At 42.0% G+C, this 19,054-nt stretch overlaps 1 protein-coding gene across 2 annotated transcripts in view; it reads right to left on the minus strand.

Moving 5' to 3' along the window:
* The window catches only part of LOC107224568 (neurotrimin-like), a 52,072-nt gene that overhangs the window by 3,463 nt on the left and 29,555 nt on the right, over positions 1–19,054 (minus strand). The window contains exons 3-7 of one of the 2 annotated variants that reach the window (XM_046734412.1): positions 14,561–14,768; positions 7,961–8,119; positions 3,503–3,631; positions 2,687–2,824; positions 408–557 (exon numbers count right to left, since the gene is read on the minus strand). In XM_046734412.1, coding sequence (XP_046590368.1) covers positions 408–557; positions 2,687–2,824; positions 3,503–3,631; positions 7,961–8,119; positions 14,561–14,768 — 784 coding nt within the window. The remainder of the gene's footprint in view (positions 1–407; positions 558–2,686; positions 2,825–3,502; positions 3,632–7,960; positions 8,120–14,560; positions 14,769–19,054) is intronic. The other variant, XM_046734413.1, reaches the window with a different exon arrangement.

The raw sequence follows: 19,054 nt of genomic DNA on the forward strand, positions 1-19,054 counted from the left end.
CTCTTTGTTCTGGCTTTTCTCTACGTTCCCCCACAATCTTGTCTCTCCCAAGCGTTTCGTCAATTTCAAAATTTAGTTGTCCAGGCACCCTTCGTCAGAGCAGACGTGTTCACTCCGTGAGTCATTTTCAACCATTTATCAATCCACTCGTGTTACAACATAACAAAATCATTCAATTACACTACCAACTTGTTCAATACATTCGTTACTGTTTTCAATCACTATCAACATATGTTTCAAACACCTGTACTTCCGTAATTGGCATTACAGGGTTTCATGTGACATCTGACGTAAGAAAAGGGTAAGCTTGTAATTGAAAACAATGCAAAAAATAAATAAATAAAAATAATAGCCTTCGATCGTATAAACTCAAATGTGGACAAGATTAATTCTTACCGTATACTTACTGTTTAATTTAATTGTATCCTCTGTTTCTCCAAGAGCGTTTTTGGCGACGCACTTAAACGTTCCAAGATCCTGTAACTGCACAGCTCGAATCGTTAACTCTATCACGCTCTCGTATCCGGTGGAGCTTGAGGCAATTTTGAAGTTATCATCTGTAATAAAAGAAGAAGTTCATACTCAAGCTACAACGTCGCTCTGATGTCTTTAACCTTACAATACTGGATCAGAAATAGGTATACCTATATATGGATGTAGGTTGACGACCATTTATTGTGCGTAACATTATTGACAGAGTTATCATTTCGCGTTAAGTTGGCTAACTGAACTCGAACGGTCGTTAAATGAGCTATTTGTTTTAGTGGCACAGTTTTGCAAGTACGGAACTTTTATTGCGGCTGCACGCCATCCAAAGAAACTTTGCACGCGTGTTTACAGGAACTGAGGAAGCACTTGAGAGCGTGCCGGCTACCGTTGAACACAAGCACACAAACATTACTTACCCTCGGCAAAAACACGATGTCGCGTTGTATGTGCGCCTCGAATAACGCCGTGTAAATAAATTACGTATCCAGAATATAAAATCATAAAAATCTGGTAGTGGTGGAAAAAATAAAAATTTTAAAGTTCGACGGTAAAGAACGTTCCCGCTTCTGAAATGCAAACTGGTAGACCGTTCAAGTTCACTAAATTTAAGCCTTTTTATAACTGAAGAGCACGTACATATCGCGAGGGTGGTTTATATATGTATACGTGTATTTCGAGATTTATTCCCGTAGAGATACACGCATTCTGTAGAAATGTCGGCGCAGTGCCGTATATATGTACAACTATATTATATATATATATATTATATACACCTTTGCGAGCTTATCAGACTGACTTGTACAACTCGCAAGTCTGTAAATATTTCATAGCTGCACGCAAATATTTTGACAGTACCGTTATTCGTAATAAATAACCCCTGGCTAAAATTTAACTGAGAAGTAAAATCCGAATGGCACGCGTTAGCAGCTTTTAATTGTCAAAGTTTCGAAATAATTTTTTCCGTCCCCATTTTCATTTCTTATATTTTTACGCAACTTTCCTCGTTTGAAATTAATATGACGTAAATAAATGCGAATTGTACTTGGTAATAGTTTAGACTCTACTTTTTAAACTACCCGTCCTTGAGGGAAAACCCAGAATCGGGAAATATGTATACCTACGTATAATGTTGCGCTTATTTTTAGGAAAAGAGAGCTCTCCGAAGCGAGCTCTCAACTTAATACCTGCTTCGCTCTGGCGTGCAGAACTCGTTACGATTAACCGCTTGTATAAGTATTGTACGCTCGGGGAATTCAATTAACGGTCCATAAAGTAAGTTATAGATATAACTGTATATGGTGCGCCCATTAATGCACAACGTTCAAGCAGCATGTTACTTCTTGCGGTGGATATCTAAATACGTACGAATGTTTTTCAAGAAATTGCTGCGGGCACTTCAGCTTGGTGAATTTTAGTTAGAGTCCAGTCGAACCACTGCTCATTGAACGTAATTTTTAACAAAAATAATTATACTATATTATCTATAAATAATAAAATAAACAACGTTGATAGAAATAATTTACCGTCATAAATGCGCGTGAAAAAATAAGGGAGAAAAAGTTAACCACCTTGCATGACTGTTGCAATTTACTGTAATTATTTTCAACACAAATTTCGCTGAATAATCGGAATCTCTGGCGAAGGAAGAGACAAATTTTTATATCTTGCGAAAATTCCTCGTCGAGAATGACGAGACGATGAAAGTATATACGAGTTTCAATTAACGCGACTAAGCGCCGGTGGATTGCGTTAAATAATTAGTGTTGCGCGGATGGACTTGACTTAAATTTAATCGCTTCACGGACACCGCATAATGGAGGGTAAGAGATTCGATCAGGAATTTCGCAACAAACTGCAGTTTCGATCCGTATTTTTTTTTTGTTTGCTTGTATTATTCAATGCTCTGATGCTGCTGATTACATGTGCTATAGTATTTCGCGTGATACGTGATTAGAATACATTGGAACGCCTGAGAGCGTAGACTTTTATCGCATCAAAATTTTTCAAAATGAATTTCTAAGAATTTCGAAATTTCCCTCAGTGTTCGGCGTTTTTTCAAAGGGAAGTGGAAAAACGACAATCTGAAGAAAGGTATGACCACAATTGGGTTCCCCGCTAAGTTATTTTTATTTCACCCCAATTTTCGGACCCGCGTTGTGGTCGAAATATCGCTGTTTATTTCGCGTCAACTACTCACCGTTGATGATGATCTCATTTGTTGGCCTGGTCCAGTAGGTAATGGGCCTCGGAAATGCCTCACTGCGACAGGCAAGCGTCACTGTTTGGCCCTCGTAAACACCCTCCAATTGTTTTCCAACCCAAACCTTCGGTGGGACTGTGAAAGAAAAGAAAAAATGCCAGGATCGATCAGACGAACAAAAATATGTCGCCATTTGGTATCACACCAGAAAGTTCGAAATTCTAATCCGGAAGATCCCATTCGGTATTGATTTAATCAACAAACTTGGTCACCGTTCGCTATATCAAAGTTCTCTGGCTTGTGGGTGCAGATAAGCTCTGCGTAAAAGGAGTTTGAATTTCGGGCAAGATTAGCTTCATGAATAAATAAATTTCGCAGAACAAACGTAACATTCCGAGCAGGTACCTTACGTATTACCGTCTACCGGTATACACGCGGTAGTTACAAGATATCCATCCGTGGATTGATGTCTGGGCGAAAATAAACTCGACCAAGGGTGCCCTGCAAATTTCCGACTAAACGATCTTGCGGGCATAAACGCGAGCGTTAAAAATGCGCTCAACCGCGAAAAACTGACGGCCGTTTGAATTCGGATATGTTCCTCGTTTCGCGTACGTCCTATAAACGAGACAAGCGTGTATCGTCCACGCGCGTTTACCCAACTTCCGGAACGCCGGCGTGGCTTCTAAACAACGCTCCGCGTTGCACGCGGCGCTCCGTCCAGGTTCGCCAAAGTATCGCGTAATTCCGGTTACCACGTGTAATCTACCACCGCACACAACTGACGAGACAATTTTGCCTCCATGTACGTACAGTGCACGATGAGGACTATCCGTTTGCTGACTGTCGGCGGCACTCCGTTCGACGCGATGCAGAGGTAGGGACCCATGTGACGCCGGCTGACGCGCACTATCTCCAATTCCGGACCTTCGGTGCTTGTGGCTGGATAAAGAATCAGAATTATGGGTTAATACTCTCGCACTCGGCCGAACGTTAATACCGTTGGCGGAAAATTGGATGGGTCGAACATTGTCGGGAGGATGATACGATCGTTGGAAATAGCGTTGAACTATCGCGATCGAGAGTAGGAATAATAAGTGCCAAAGTTGCAGGCCAAAATAGGTTAAACGCAATACATACGAAAAATTATCGACTCTTCTCACCATATTCCAAAACTCAATGGCTGCGATCACTCGCGAGAAGCGATTGAAACGGTGTGAACGAGTTTGAAAAAATCAGTCACGTTTGGTGATCGTTATTATTTCGGAGTGGAGCATTGTTAAGAATTCATTCCCGAGCTTTTTATAGTACACATCAAAAGTTGGTTGAAAACTTTTTTACAACGCAAACTGATGAGGTACTCGTCGTGCGTCAAACGAGTGTCTGAAAAGCGGACCATGAAACATACACAGGTTCGATTTAACGAGTCTCGCAGCGGTATATCTGCCAATAGTATTTTACTCCTATTCGAGCTGTAACCTGCTGTTCTCACTGGTAAATTCTGCGAGGGTTTTGACGTGTTTTCCCTCCGGCTTGCCTCTGGGTGTAACGAGTTTTGAACCAGGATGGTTTTTTCGTATGTTTCTTTAAACGATTTCAATTATAAATTCACCGCGTTTCAATTGATCCTCGTATCGTATAAATATCAACCACAGCCGAGTGAGATGAGGTAAAATAATATAGAAATTATTTATCCGTCCCGGCCATTCCATTTGCGTTTTCCATTCCAGGTATGTTACCAAATCATAATAACCGTGATCAATCACCGAATAAATGATTTGAGTATGTAAAACAACAGTATCGGATGTAATGATAATATTTTTCCTGAGTATTGATACTTTCCACGGTACTGTGTTCCATTGTGATTTACTTTTTCGTGTGATAAATATGCTCTCGTAATCGGGACATATTACATGTAATATTCACATTCGATCATTCCCGTTAAGTAATACCTCTTTGCCACTGGTATTATAATGATAACTGATAAAGCTCGTTTATTCAGAAATATGGTGCAGCCGTCGCTTGTCACGGGCAGCGAATATCGAAAACCATTAAAAGATTACAGGCATCGGTTGCAGACACGGATTCCAGCGTCAAGAGAAGTCGCACCGGAGTAGCTTTCGAGTTACTTGTGACATAAATGCTAATTCGTTGCCTCGCAATCGTGAGTACACTGTTAAAAATTTCTGTACGGAATTTTCTACACTGTATTCGAAGTTTTAATCGGATACGGAACAGTGAAGTCATCGTACATTTAGTGTTTATTCAATTTACAAATATAATAGATTTACCACACAGTCTAGTACGATCAAATTAATTTTTTGTGTTTTTCTTATAAATTTTATTAAAATAAAAAATATTCATTTTAAATTTAAGACAAATACATAGTAATTTACGTCGCTGCACCGAATTTGTAATTTTGCAAAAGTGTATGCCTTGCGAGTTGCGAAACACGTGAGTAATTAATTAATTGCTGCCTATCACATGTGATCCGTGGCATCGCGAAATCCCGCCCTCATGGATATATCCTACGCATTTCCACCTGTAGGTAACACGTTTCCCATTCTATTGTACCAGTCCGTATAATTTGATATTTACACCGTCGAAACGTGCCTCGACCTTCTCGTCATGATGCATGATGCAATGCACTCAATATCCGTCAATCCTGCAATATGATTTCGTTGAAATAGATCGTGGCGATTTTTGAACGTAGCCAAAGGTAAAACCGAGCCTTGAGAAATCATCCCCTGGATGAAATTGATAACATGTTTTGTAACGAAGGGCCAAGTGAAAGTAGAAAATACTGTAAGTGAAAATCATTTTTTATTTGCTTAAAATATACAATTATGGACTGACACCTTGAGTCGGATTGAACAGGCTGCATTGCGATGGTTCCAGACAATTTTCGAAGGTCTTCATGTCTCAATTCTTTGAACATCTAATTTTGTGTATCCATAAATTATAATATAGGAAATCGAGATTCTAGAAAATAAACATTTCATGCGATTAATGTGGTCGAAAGATTTTCTAAGCTATCGCAATTTTGATACCGAGTTGACTATGATCAACATAAAATGAATGTGGAGGTAAAGTTCAAAAGTACAAAAAATACCACATCTGTCTGTAGGAGCAGATATCACTCGCCTCGGAAAATACTAATTATGGAAGGAAAAAAAAAAGCGGATAAAATGGTGGCTGGAAAGTCGAGAGAAAGACGGAAGCATGTGAGAAGGTGCAATATAGGAGGATTTTTCAATCGTCGCCGGCACCTTCGCGACGTCAAAGCCCTTTGTATCCAGCAGCGTCGTGATTATACCAACATCGTAATTTCGACCGGAACCCCGATGACAGTTCCCGTATTGTGAGGAAAAAGTATAAAGAGATTCCCGAGGTTCTGCCGGTCCTAAGCGTCGTTACCGGAGGTCAGGGCCCCTGTCAGGGTGTGACGACGCTGACAGAACGGGCGTGAAATATTATTTCCTCTCACTCTGCGGGTTGCATAATTTATCGAGAAGACGAATCTTTTATCTCTCCTGCCTGTTTCAAGGAATTGCTTGGGCGAATTTCTTTCCTGCCCTATCCACGTTCCAACTTGAAAAAAACTCCCACGTTTCTCGCATCTCATAATTTTCTGGTCGTACTGCAGTTTCGACTTACGAAAAGAAGTAGAAGAATGTTGGCGCAAAGTGTCGCCGGATTCTATCCTCTGATGTTCCATTACTTTCATGCATAAGAAGGGCGGTGCGAGTTGGCTTCAACCGATGGCAATATTTACAGAACCGAACAGATTACACATACTTGTAGTTACTTGTACTTACTTGAAGGCCCTTGATGGCGTAGCGTCGAAACAATCCAGTCACAGCTGCTGTGTAGGTATAATGCCTGTACATATATTCGTAACGTGTGACATCTCTCGAATCGATGGAAAACGAACGATTTACGAAAAATCGATATCTCGAACCATGACGCAAAGTAAGAAGTATAATCGGTACCTCAAAGTTCCGAGGAGTTCAGTCTTCGGCCATCGCTGCGAGAGAAGGCTTCAAGTGTTTTGAAATCCGTTGTACCAATAACTCAAATAGTCAAATGTGAATTGTTCTCAGTGTTCCAACGTTAGTTTCATCAAGCTAGTTTATTTTTTACGGGCGTGACAGTGCAGTGTTGTGAATTGTGAAACAACGTAAACCCTTTTGGGTTCTTTGTGACCGAAGATGATAAGTTTCCAGCCTCGTTGATTGTCTTCTGCACGGATCCTACCGCAGTATGGGTACAAGGTACTTGAACAAATTTTTGTTATAATCCACGTGTGTCAGTAGGGTTACTGTTCAGTTATTGATATGTCACGCCATGTGCAAAACTCTCTTCGGTGGGGGACATCAGTAGAAGAAATTGCTGCAACGACCGATAAACACAAGAGTCAAACTGTCAATAAATTTCTTCCAGTGTGTAGACATTGTGTACCTTTGTGACGGGTAGATCATAGCTGAATTGGAGAAAAAACTTTCGCTGAACGTTTATATGACTGTGATTTTTTTCAAAAACTCATTCATCGCACTTGAGTATTTTTTGAGAAAATTATCGCTTTTCATGCGCACTAGACTTGAGGTTGTCAGCATCTAATTCTCTTTTGCATGCCTGTCTAAAAATGACTCGCTATCCCCTGAGACCTTCGCTTCCTCAGCTCGTTTCAATTCCATGACAAGTTTCGTTGCGTGTCTAATACTCATTCGTATGATTCGGTGTATGCATTTTTCTTTTCTTCTTTTTTTCCATTTTCTTTCCCTCACCCCTTTTTCACTAGGTTACCAGACGTTCAATCTAAGATACGATTCGATGTATATTTTCAGTAGCTATACCGCTTCTCGGTTTTCCTGCCCGCATATTTGTCGAATATTTCCAACTCGCACTGCTATCTGAAACTCTCGTTATTTCATCAATTTCCGAAATTTAAAACTAGCTACGACTAAGAGTCGCAGATTGATTCTCGGCCTCTCCTATAATACAATCAAATTTCTTGCTACATCCCTCAAATTCCATCATAGTTTCAATCTACCAATCTGCGACAAGAATCGGCATGTCCGAGGATTGCGTCAGGGTTGCAGTCGAGACGCGTCAGGTCGTCGTGAATGAAAGTAAAAAAAGTTGTCAGGGTCTCGACAAAAATTAACGGTACAGAAAATCAATGCTCGATCGAATCTTCCGCCCCGTAGTCCACAAGTACAATTGACGGAGATTTTTTCAAAGAGATAATCATCCAACCGGCAGTCATACCTTCCTGCGTGCTGAACTCAATTATAGGATTGCCGTCCTCGCGGCGCCACGTCACCGAGGGTGTTGGAGTCCCGGTAGCGGCGCACCGAAGCGTCACGTTGCTGCCTTCGCGGACGACCATATCCGTGCTCGTTGGGTAGTCCAGGATGTCCGGGGGCACTGCAACAATTCCGGCGTCACTCTGGTAATTTGTGAGCCATTCGACAAGCCCCAGCCTGCACCCGTCGGGTGCCGAGTGACGTGCTAATTCCCCCATTGTAATCCACCATACCACCCCTTATAATCCATAAATTGTACTACGATATAGACCAAGGCTTGTACGATAGGACAATTATTATCGCCTTTCGGGTAAGAGCGCCGCAGCGTTGAAGAAATCACCGCGCGAGCAGCGTGGCTATTATAAATTGATCGCCGTGAACCAAAGTTGTTCGGTAATTCGTTGTGCGGTTCAATAATTTGTCATTAATAGACGAGGTTGTGGGAATTTTTATCTGATAAGCCATGAAATTTTCTGATTTATCTTTGATTTGATTTCTTTGCAATATGTGTGGAAAAGGTTTTTCAATGCGCTGACAGAATGTTTTTTAGTCGTGGTTGGCATACGCGTCTTTAACTATTTTCATCTTTAACCGAAAGTAAAAAACGCATTGTAGTTCTGGGTACAAAATGAAAATGAGTATCGAACCAATGAACTGTAATCACACTAAATAGTTACATGTACCAAATTTTCTTGTAATTTCAACATTCATACCCTTGTTGTATAACGATATCCATTTTAGTAGAACTTTCTAGTAACGATGACGGTAATGAAATGAAATTCATCTCAATTTATAACATACCTATACTATTCAACAGAAGAATGTTATTTCGTACGTAAGTTAAAGTGGCAGGACTTCCTCCGCCAATTTCGCGTGCATATATGGATTGTCTCGAAAGTAATCGAATTTCATTGGCGATCAATCATGCTCATTCTCGTTTGCTAAGACTTGCTTTTAATGCTTTGAGCTTTTTCCATATTTCGGAAATTACTCCGGAAGTTAACATTTCTCAAATTTGTCCGTTTTAAACTTGAAATTGTCAAACGATAAAGCGCGGCAGCGCCGATTGAATAGAACAGGCACCTGGTAATTTTAGAAATATTCCACTTCAGTTGCAAAATGTAAGTGAGAATCGCATCCGTCTCAAGGAAAGGCTGATCGGCTGAATTCTCGTCGAACGGTTTCTGCTGCACGCTCCCTCAGAGACTGTTAATTTAGTAAAAGCGACCGATCTCCCGTCACCGGGTGCGTTTTTTCTCACGTGACTACCGTAACAATTGACGCACGCCATCAGTAGCGTATATATCTTATCATTCTGTCACGCACTATTAGTGATTAACTGTGACCTGATACCACGTAGGGCAAATAATATCTACCCTTTGGCACCACTGCCAAGTTTATCGGGCGTGTGAACGACTTGATAACAGTTTCCACTCCTCTGTATGGATATTAGTTTTTAAAGATTTTTATTTTGAAGTCTTTTTTTCTATTCCGACGAAGAAGTCGAAAATCAAATTCGGCTGCTATAATCAGATATTCGGTAGGTACTACAATTTATTGACCCAAAAATGTAAATGGCCGTGTCTCGCATATATTGACTTTACTTGTGGACTGTACGTATTTGGTCTCTCTCTCTACCTGGTATATAAATTGCTGTGTGAAAATATTTGCATTCTAATTTGTATAATTACCGTAATGCCATTTCATTTCAACGTCTCCGTGGATTTTCAAGCTTGTTTGCATAACTGACACGTGTGGCAGAACCGTTTCCGTTTCCGATTGTAAACGAGCTTTTTGCACGTAAACGTCGGGAGTTCGCGCCACAGCTTGACGCGAGTTATCATTGTTGCCGTATTTGTTGAACGGCAAAGATGTGACGGAAGGTGTGTACTGGAAAATAAATTCGGTTTTTTGTCGAACACCGGTGAAACGGAATCGCGATGGTCCATCCCGTATTCACACATCTGCCGGGCTCGATAATTACGAGAACAAAAAAAAGATCGGTAAAAACGTTTATGAAACAAGTAACGAGGGGCGTGCAACGCCGCGGCGAGAAACGGTTGGATTTATGAACGTTTCACAGGTGAAAATTACGGACAGCCCTGCAACTAGCCGCAGAAAAACTCTCCGCGAGTCGAATATTCGTTCCTATCGCACGTAGCAGCACCGCTTAATTAATCCAGAACCTATCCGCTCGAAAATCCAGCGAAGCCGCTGCAGTTACTCGTCGATTTTTGACAGCGCAATATTTCGCTTTATTTATACCGCAGGTATACCCTGTTGTACGTAACGCCTCCTGCTACACGCCCGGGGTTCTGGTAAAACCTCGCAGCCGGAATTGCGATGGTATCTGGAAAGCAAAGAGATCTCTTATTTTAGCACCTCCATTTAGAAACCCAACCCGACCCGGCTGACCAGGCGGCTGCTCTAACCAGAGGTTGCAACTTCGCCGGTTGTGATAAAGAGGAATTTAACGAGGGGTTGCCGTATGGCTAAACTACGTTTATACAGTTACTTCCCAGAGGGCGGCAGATGGGTCTACGCCCCCGCCTTCGCCTTCGCCGTCGCCTCACCTTCGCCCTTCGCCGCTCGGGTTATTAGCGCCGGGGGCACGTCGCCAGGAAGGTGTTTAATAGCTCTCCAAGAGTGCAATCACGTACCGCGAATAGTATATTTTACATACATTTACATCGAATTACCACAAATCGGCGGCGGGGCCCACAGCTTGTTTGAGGAGCGCCGTAATTTGTTTGTGTGGGTCTCGGTGTGTGTGTCGCGTCCGGGTGGAAGATAAGGGTGAGTGTGCCTCGGTGGACGCTGCAGGACCAACCTGTTCCAAACCCTTTTCGATCCGCTGACGTCCTTGGCACACCTAACACCCCGTTTACACACTTGTACAGCAAATTTCAGCCCAAGCCTGCAGCTATGTACGTGAATATGTTGAATGCATCCTTCGAATTATGTAGTATAATTTGTCCAGAAGTCAAACCTTCTCGATCTATTTGAATGGCTGCGCTTGAATTCGTTTACGCTTCTTCGATTTGAGATTAACATTCTGTGTTCGTGTTGATGCTTTCAACAAATTCTCGCAGATTCAGAATTTTCATAATTCATTTATCACGTACATTATTATACAGGTATATATATGTACAGTACTCGTAAAATATTTTTTCGCCAGGAAAGAAAAGAAAAATTTTTAAAGCTACGAATTACACTGGAACGAAATTACAAAGAACGACTCAGCATTCAATTTCGGGTTCTAAAATCTGAGTTGTTCATAAAAATGTATAAATTATTACAATTCTCTCTAGCAGCACGTGCACTATTCGTGTTCCACGTGGATGTGTAAGTGTTCGATACTTATAAATCAACAGTCTTCGCACAGAGAAAGGATCTGCTATGCTCGCCAAATATGGGGAAGAAATGTTTTCATTTTATTGAATAAAAAGAATGTCATTTAATTCGACGAAATAATGAAAACAGCGATTTGTGTCATCAAATGAAACTAACACTGAGTTTGATAAATTCAACAAATTTTTTTCCCCTTGTACACACGCCCCGCACCCTTATTTCCCCCTTGGTTTCCGGCCACCTCTCCGTGACATTTCGCCAATCAACCGCGTTGATGCGGTTGTACGGATCAGAGAGGAGGTTTTCGATCCGAGATGCAAAAACTAGGGAGATGTACGGAAATGAACCGAGTCTAATGGAACCCGGGGATTATGACATGACGGTGTGTCCGATCGGTATGCAAATGTGCGCTGGGAAGAATACGTTAAAAATCGTGTTCGTTTTGAGGAAAGAAAAGCCCTCATTTTCCGTCCTGTGCACCCCTGCCTTGTCTTTTACTACTCTACTGACAATGTTCACGTGTTAAATCATAAAATATGACGAATGAATTCAGCATGTAATTTAATACGTGATTCGTATTGTGAATTCAATCAAATATACAAGAAATTACGTAATAAATCGCAACAGCACGAATCATCGGATATACTTGGTCAAAAATCGTATGGGCAACGCTGCACGATTTTTGATCTAGTCTTGTAATTTGTTATATGATATTTTATACATCTTATCGAATTGACCAGACAAATCATGTAATAAGTTACATCTTGAGTTCATTCGATCGTAACATTTCGTGATTTACCGCATAAGCTTGTTTAGTAAGGTATGCTTTGAAGCCTGACTTTCTGAAAAGATTCTCCAATTTACTATTTGGCCATGTACCCGACTTCAAATCGTAACTTTATGGTCAGTTTTTTCAATATCTGGTGTTTCAAATTCACAATTGATCGTAAATCTTGTAATAAAAAATAACAATAGTGTATCAAGTATAACTTATCTAGGATTAAAGTAAACTGCAGGTTAGGCTTCTCATGCGTGAAAAGTATTGCTGCGAATTTAAATTGGATGTAAGAAAAAAAAAAAAAAACAACGTTTATCGTCGTAGGGTCGCATTACTGAGATTTTAACGAATATTATCCAATTTTTCGAATTAATATCTATCGAGCCATAGTTTGCTAACCTACTTTTAAGAAAAATAAATGTATACTTGGGATCGCGACACAGCATATCGTTCCTCTGATACGTCGATATCCCTGCTCGGAAATATACTAGAGGATGTCACATATTTTAATGCCTATTCGGAGTGCGGTTAACTAGAATTATTAACACGACTGACCCGATAACCTTATATCCGATAGAACCAGATATAATCGCTCATTGCTTTTCTCAGACAATATAGTTAGATAAAGTCGCGGCCATCCACTCTCATCACTTTCATATTCTCTGATGAAATACCGAGGCTGCAGGTCTGATCGATTGTAGTGGCTTCTGAATTGACGTTATTCGACGAAAACTTCTTTCTAGTTTTTCAGATCGGTGTTGGTTCGAACTTGCGATATTACACTAGAACATAGAATAGCTGGAAATTGTATCAATTTGAGGCAATAACCGAAGTGAGAGCCTGAAACGACTTCAACGATTGTTTCGGATACTCTATCTGAATATAGCGTTTGTCAAACATTCGATATCGTCCCTTCTTACATAAAAGAAAAAGAAATTGCAGTGTGGATGAACCGCCAATGCGAACCACAATAATTTTCGTTACAAAGATCTATTGAGTACAACGTGTGTACTGAATTATTGCACGAGTTCATGCAAAAAAAATAGAAAAAGTGGTATAGTGTTTAAAGATCAGGCTCAATTAAAACGTGTGACTTCTTTGCATCGTATAATGCACGCGAATAATGCTGGTGGATAACCCAAACATATTTATTTAATTTTTAATCTCGAAGAGTTTCAACGTATAAAAAAGGCAAAGATAATTAGACAGATTCTAAACGTCTTGAATCGGAATTCGTTTGCAAATGCAGAAGCTACGGTAATTCCTCCCACTGCTGCCTTTCACACGTTACGTGCTGACAGTTAAGCACACATCGCGCGTCCAAAATAAAGCACGACGGCTGTCCCTCGAAAAGCCCACTTGAGATATCCGAGATAATATGAGTGCTCTTCTGAAGTGATAATTTATTCAAGAACTGATTCAAATTTCACAGGAAGGGATTCCTACCGAATGCAGTGACGATAATCATACATGCATTTTTAAATATACGTCACTTATTCCTTGTTCTTCGTCCTGTCCACGCAACGGATATTTTTCACGAGTATGCATAAAAAACGAAGCGTTACTCCCAGCCATTTTCACGTTTACTGCGGGGTGATCGTACCTCCCTATCTTCCCTGGTGATCACAGCGAGTTTTTAAGCCCACGGTTTATTTCTTGACATTTGCTCGCGAGCTCATGCGTATACCTCGGAACCACTTATTGTTACTCCCATTACAGCTCTGGACCTTTTCACACGTGATATCCTCGTATTTTAGTGATATAATCTCATACCCACCTCGTCGACGTGTTATAATATTTACTACCGAGACTTTTTGTCTCCCAGCTCAATTTTTCATGCCACTAAAGCGCCGTGTCAATTACTCATTGACCTTTTATCGTCTACCTATTACACCTATAAAGCATGACGAGACTCGAGCTGAATTTTCTCGCGTAAAGTCACACAGGTGATCGGACGAGTCCAACTTTGAATACTTTCAAGCTTCCAAAGAATTTCAAGTAATGCTAATTGTTAGGGAGATGCCCTGGTCGATTTCGACGTTGACATATATATATCTCGACACATATATATCTCAAAATATCGATGCCCACGTATCTCAAATGCAAAAAAGAACTCGCGAGTCCCATTCTATACACAATTCTGACCAAAAACATGTCCACACATTTTCATTTGACGCAGAAATAAAGAAACGGCACGGACTCTACGAAATCGCGCTGGTAAATTCGTAGAATTCGTACCATTTCTTTGTTTCTGCGTCAAATGAAAATGTGCCGGAGCGTTTTTGTTCAGAATTGTGTATAGAAGGGGGCTGTTAGGCCCTCGTTCACGTTTCAGATACGCGGACTTCGATGTTCAGAGATGCGTACGAGCACGTCGAAATCGACTAGGGCACCACCTCGAGTCTTGGCGAACCTTTTGATTCTGGTACTCACCGACGACATCCAGGAAGCCCGTGTTGCTGGACATCGGGTCGGTGTTCACCTGGCACATGTACCAGCCACGGTCCGTTTCTCGCGTGTCACGTATGTGCAGGGACCACGTGCGATGCCCGCTATGCGTCACTGCGATCCGGTGATTCTTTGTGATCACGTGACTGGCTATCGTTAGAATGGTCTGCGTGTCGACTCGGAGCCACGCCACCTAAAACCATCGCGCAGATTTTATTCGACTCAATCTCTTTGTGCAGCCGCCGTATAATTGCATGAACAGGAAATGCAGCCACCTTGTTGATTAACTGCTACAGGCATCTTATTCTAATCAATCCACGGTGCCTGGAGGGTTTGCATATATCAAATGACTTTTGCCGTCTCACTAAATGGAAAAAATTAATAAATAAATGAGGAAATTAGAATTCTTTGTGCCATGTTGCTTCTCCGGTTCGAAATTCAGGCTAATTATCGGAGCATGACGCCGCGGGCTTGTTTCCCAGATGTTACGCTCATCACTTCCCCTGAAACTCGGCTCAGACGTTATTGGCGTCGTCTTCGACTGTAGTCTTTCCGTTTTTCTCGTCTTTAATTTACAAGAAAATAAAAGCTCGAGACGCTTCTTCTGCTCCGAGTCTGGGGTGTAGTATAACCATTTCTGTAAATTGGTTAGCAATAATTTAAATACTGATGAAATTCTTTCTACAGATGATAATTATTTTACTCAAGCTCTCGGAAGAGGTCGAATAAGTGGCTCGAAAAAGTATCCACAGTTTATATTCTAGGAAGCCAATGAGCGTAGGTTAAATTGAAGTACCCCTCGATTTTCTACCCAACTTAAACCTGGCACAATTCAACATATGTATATTAGGCGACGGAAATAAGAACCGATAGGTCGGACTCTCTTGTAGAATATTCCACACTGAACATCGGGCATTATATGAAATGATGATCGCAAGACTGTGGGGTCTAAAGTGCCGTCGAGTGTGGCAGCACTGATTTGCTTTACGCTAAAATTCCGTTTGCGTGACTTTTGACTCCTTTTGTTTCATCCCTATTGAAAAAGATGAAAGGTCTGGCTTCACTTGCGACCCGGTGAGGCTATACACAAGGGTATGAAAAATTTTCGACCCTCGAACCGTATTACCGATTGGCGATACGCAAGTAAGCTACGACGACGAACCAAATTCTTGAGGGTGGAACACCTTACGTGCAATTATTTAGAAGAAAAATCGAATCCGCTCACGAAGCTCACGTCGTGACCAAGCGGCGTTTTCACACGAGATCGGCTCGACTCGAAAACCGTTTTCACAACAGGCGGAGGGCCCGAAACGTCGTGATATCTGCCGGCGGTAGGGACTGCATAAAACCTCGGTTTTCATATCGCGTCCGATCTTTCCGGACAGCTGGTCAACCCCGAGAGCTGTAGAAAGGGCTTGCGAAGGATCAAGTGACAGTTATCTTTCACCAAGATATCGGACCGTCGGAACGTTTTGTCACGGGATACTTTATGCCCGGGTCGAGCTCCCCATCTCTTGTCCGTCAAAAATTCGGCAAAACTTTAGGCATAAATTCAAGCCCGCACAATGCTTCGTACGGTTATTTTTCATGCACGCTGAATTACAAGCTAAATTTAATCAAGTCAATTGGTTACTAGTACGTATAGGTGTGTGTGTACGTGAGGAAGGAATTCTGTACGTGCATTAGTTGAACGAAGATGAAGAACGTCGGTTCGTTAGGGATGCAATCAATGATCAATGAAATGATTACATCTATTCAGATCCAAAGGTCACCCGAACGGTTAAACAGCCTTGTAGTTATCGTATAGTTTTTCGTACAGTATAGAGCATGGGTACAGTATCCGTGGAATTATCGACAGCTAATTGTAGCAAAAATGAATCGATCGACTGATTCAAGCTCGAGCTTGATCTCTGAATAGAGGCCATCTCTGTACAAATTCGCTATCTGTTGAAACTAGAATCGTTATATCTTGATCTGCATTTTCCCAAAGGTTGAACTAACTAGTTCTCAAGAGATCAAGTCAGTCCTGTAATTATGTCAGTTGCCTGCGTTACCGGCGCCAGCCAAGCGTTAGGTATGAGTCGGAAATCGATAAAGATTAGCATGCACGAGGTATGCGGGTCTTCAATATAGATACCGTCGTACCAGAAGCACGTCAGCAGTCTTGGTTCGATACGGGTGAAAAATTCTAATACGGAGCAATAGCAATTAGCGAGAGACGGATACGTAGACGAAGAGGTAAATTGAGCGGAAAAAAGCCCGACCTACTAACACCGCTGTGCATTTTACGTTCGAAGAGCATTTCTGAAAACCTGAGGCGAGGCGGTGTTTTTTGTGTAATGAGTCCGAGGTGGAGTTTAAGGAACGAGGACCTTAATTGTGTGCGAAAGAAGAGGGGTGTCAGCGTAACAAGGAGCTCGCTGTCCGGGATCCGTAAAGTGGGAGATGGCGCCTCTTTGTGGCACACTCAATTGCGCGCGAGTAATTATTCAGTCCGTGGCGAACTTACCCTAAACGAACCCAACGGAACCTGACCTACCTTGGCTTAACCTGTATTTTTCAATGCGTACCTATCGCGAATCTCTCCGCGGTGTTCTATGGAGCGTGGAAACGAAGTTGCTTCATTATTCGAGTGCACCTCGTGGAGTTATGCCCTGTTTCGAGCCACTGACTTTCCAAGACTTTAGAATTACACCCCGGCACGAGGTTCCCTTGACACCGTGTGTGAAAGAACAATATTTTGCGGTGCTGCAATGTGTCTGCCCGTCGTCAGTAAACCGGCTAACCGGGCCGCACTCGAGGCGCGGAGCGTTAATTAATAACAGAATTACATTGGCGAGACCGGCGCATGTCCGATGCTATTTTTATTCAAGCCTGGAAAACTTTCAAATTGGCTGCGTCTTCCAAAAAGGTTCGTTAAAGTTACGCCGGGTCGGTTTACACTCGTTAGCCCAAATGGAAACTGGGAAATGCCTTGAAATTAGGTGCTATCAAGGCCTTGCGCAACGGATGCAAAGTTTCGCAATGAAAATTATAACGTCACCCATTTTCTCGTCTGATTGCTCGTCCAATTTCGTAATTCAATTCAGTCGCGCGATAAGAGTACCTCGTGACGTAGAACTTACGTACGATCCGATTAACCGAGTTCGAGTACTACAGTCGTTACGATTCGGAAGAAATTCCGGGATAATTCGTTTATAATTCAAATCTGTTCACCCCCACGCGTATTATGATAATTCGATGCCGGGATTATAGAGATTCAGTGTTAAAGAGAGACCCCAAGTCGCTTTCACCGTTGGTAAAAGAAAATATTGTCAAACGCCGTCGTTTCGAACCTTTCATGATGTTACAAGTAAGGTTACTGACGCTGATCATTTGAAATTCAGATCGGCAGTTCAGTATTTTAACCCCTCTTTCTGCGACATTGAATATTCCCTTAACCCTCGAACTTTCACCCTTCTTGTATTCAATTTCTTTAAAATATTTGCAATGTAAACAATTGCGAATTAAAAGACGAGTGTCGAGATTACGGCAGAGTTCCGCCAATAATTACGAGAGAAAAGGATATATTCCAAAAGAAGGATGAAGAGAGAGAGAGAGAGAGAAAGAGCAATTATTAAAATCGAGTAGACGCCAAATCCGGTAAATTGATTAGCACAAGTTTGAGGAAGCGAACAAATTGGTAAGGTAAATTTCGTTAAAAATGGCCGCTCAGCCGACGCTTCGCTTCCTCCTTCCCTTTTCCCTCTCGCCCTCTTCCTTTCGCTGTCAGCCGTTTCGTCCGAGTTAAAATCCGCGATTCACGTCGGAACGGGAGTTGAAGAAAATGGAGGAAAGAGAATGTAAAAAGGGAGTATAAGTGAGAAGCAAGAAGCGAGACGAACAGGGAAAATAGAGACAGAGGTAGAGAGAGAGAGAGAGAGAGAGAGAGTGACGTTTGCGGGATGCAAGAGCGACAGCGTTGACGTTCGACTCTATTCAATCAACGCGGCATATCGTCGACGTCTTGACGGAGACGTCAAGCGTCGACGGATATTCGTGAGCTTGAAATATGAAAAATGATGGGCCAACGGGAAGAACGCCAGAAAGCGGGAACTGGTTGGCAGAGCGTATATCCATCCCCAGTCTCCGCGGAGCGTGTCTTCTCTCATACCCCGCAGGAACTCGGCTCAGATTTTCATCTTCATCCGCGGCGTGCAAACACCCGCTCCGTGTCTTATTCGGAGCTTCATCTTTCATCCATCAGTCTTACCTCGACGGTCAAGCAGGCAGATTAATCCGACTCTCCGATTCGCGAGAACTTGCCTCCGGGCGACGATTCTCAAACCGTAATCCCGCAGTCAGTCAGCTAGTCGCGGTTATAGTCAGCTGATCTTCTTCGTTCCGTCTTATACGCACCCGTAGGAATTGATGGAGTGTCGGGATTTGCAAAGAGCCGGGTAGAAGCCCGCTGTCATATGTCGAGCCAATGTTGGTTAT

Source organism: Neodiprion lecontei, chromosome 3 (genome assembly GCF_021901455.1).
Source record: "Neodiprion lecontei isolate iyNeoLeco1 chromosome 3, iyNeoLeco1.1, whole genome shotgun sequence".
Lineage (NCBI taxonomy): Eukaryota > Metazoa > Arthropoda > Insecta > Hymenoptera > Diprionidae > Neodiprion > Neodiprion lecontei.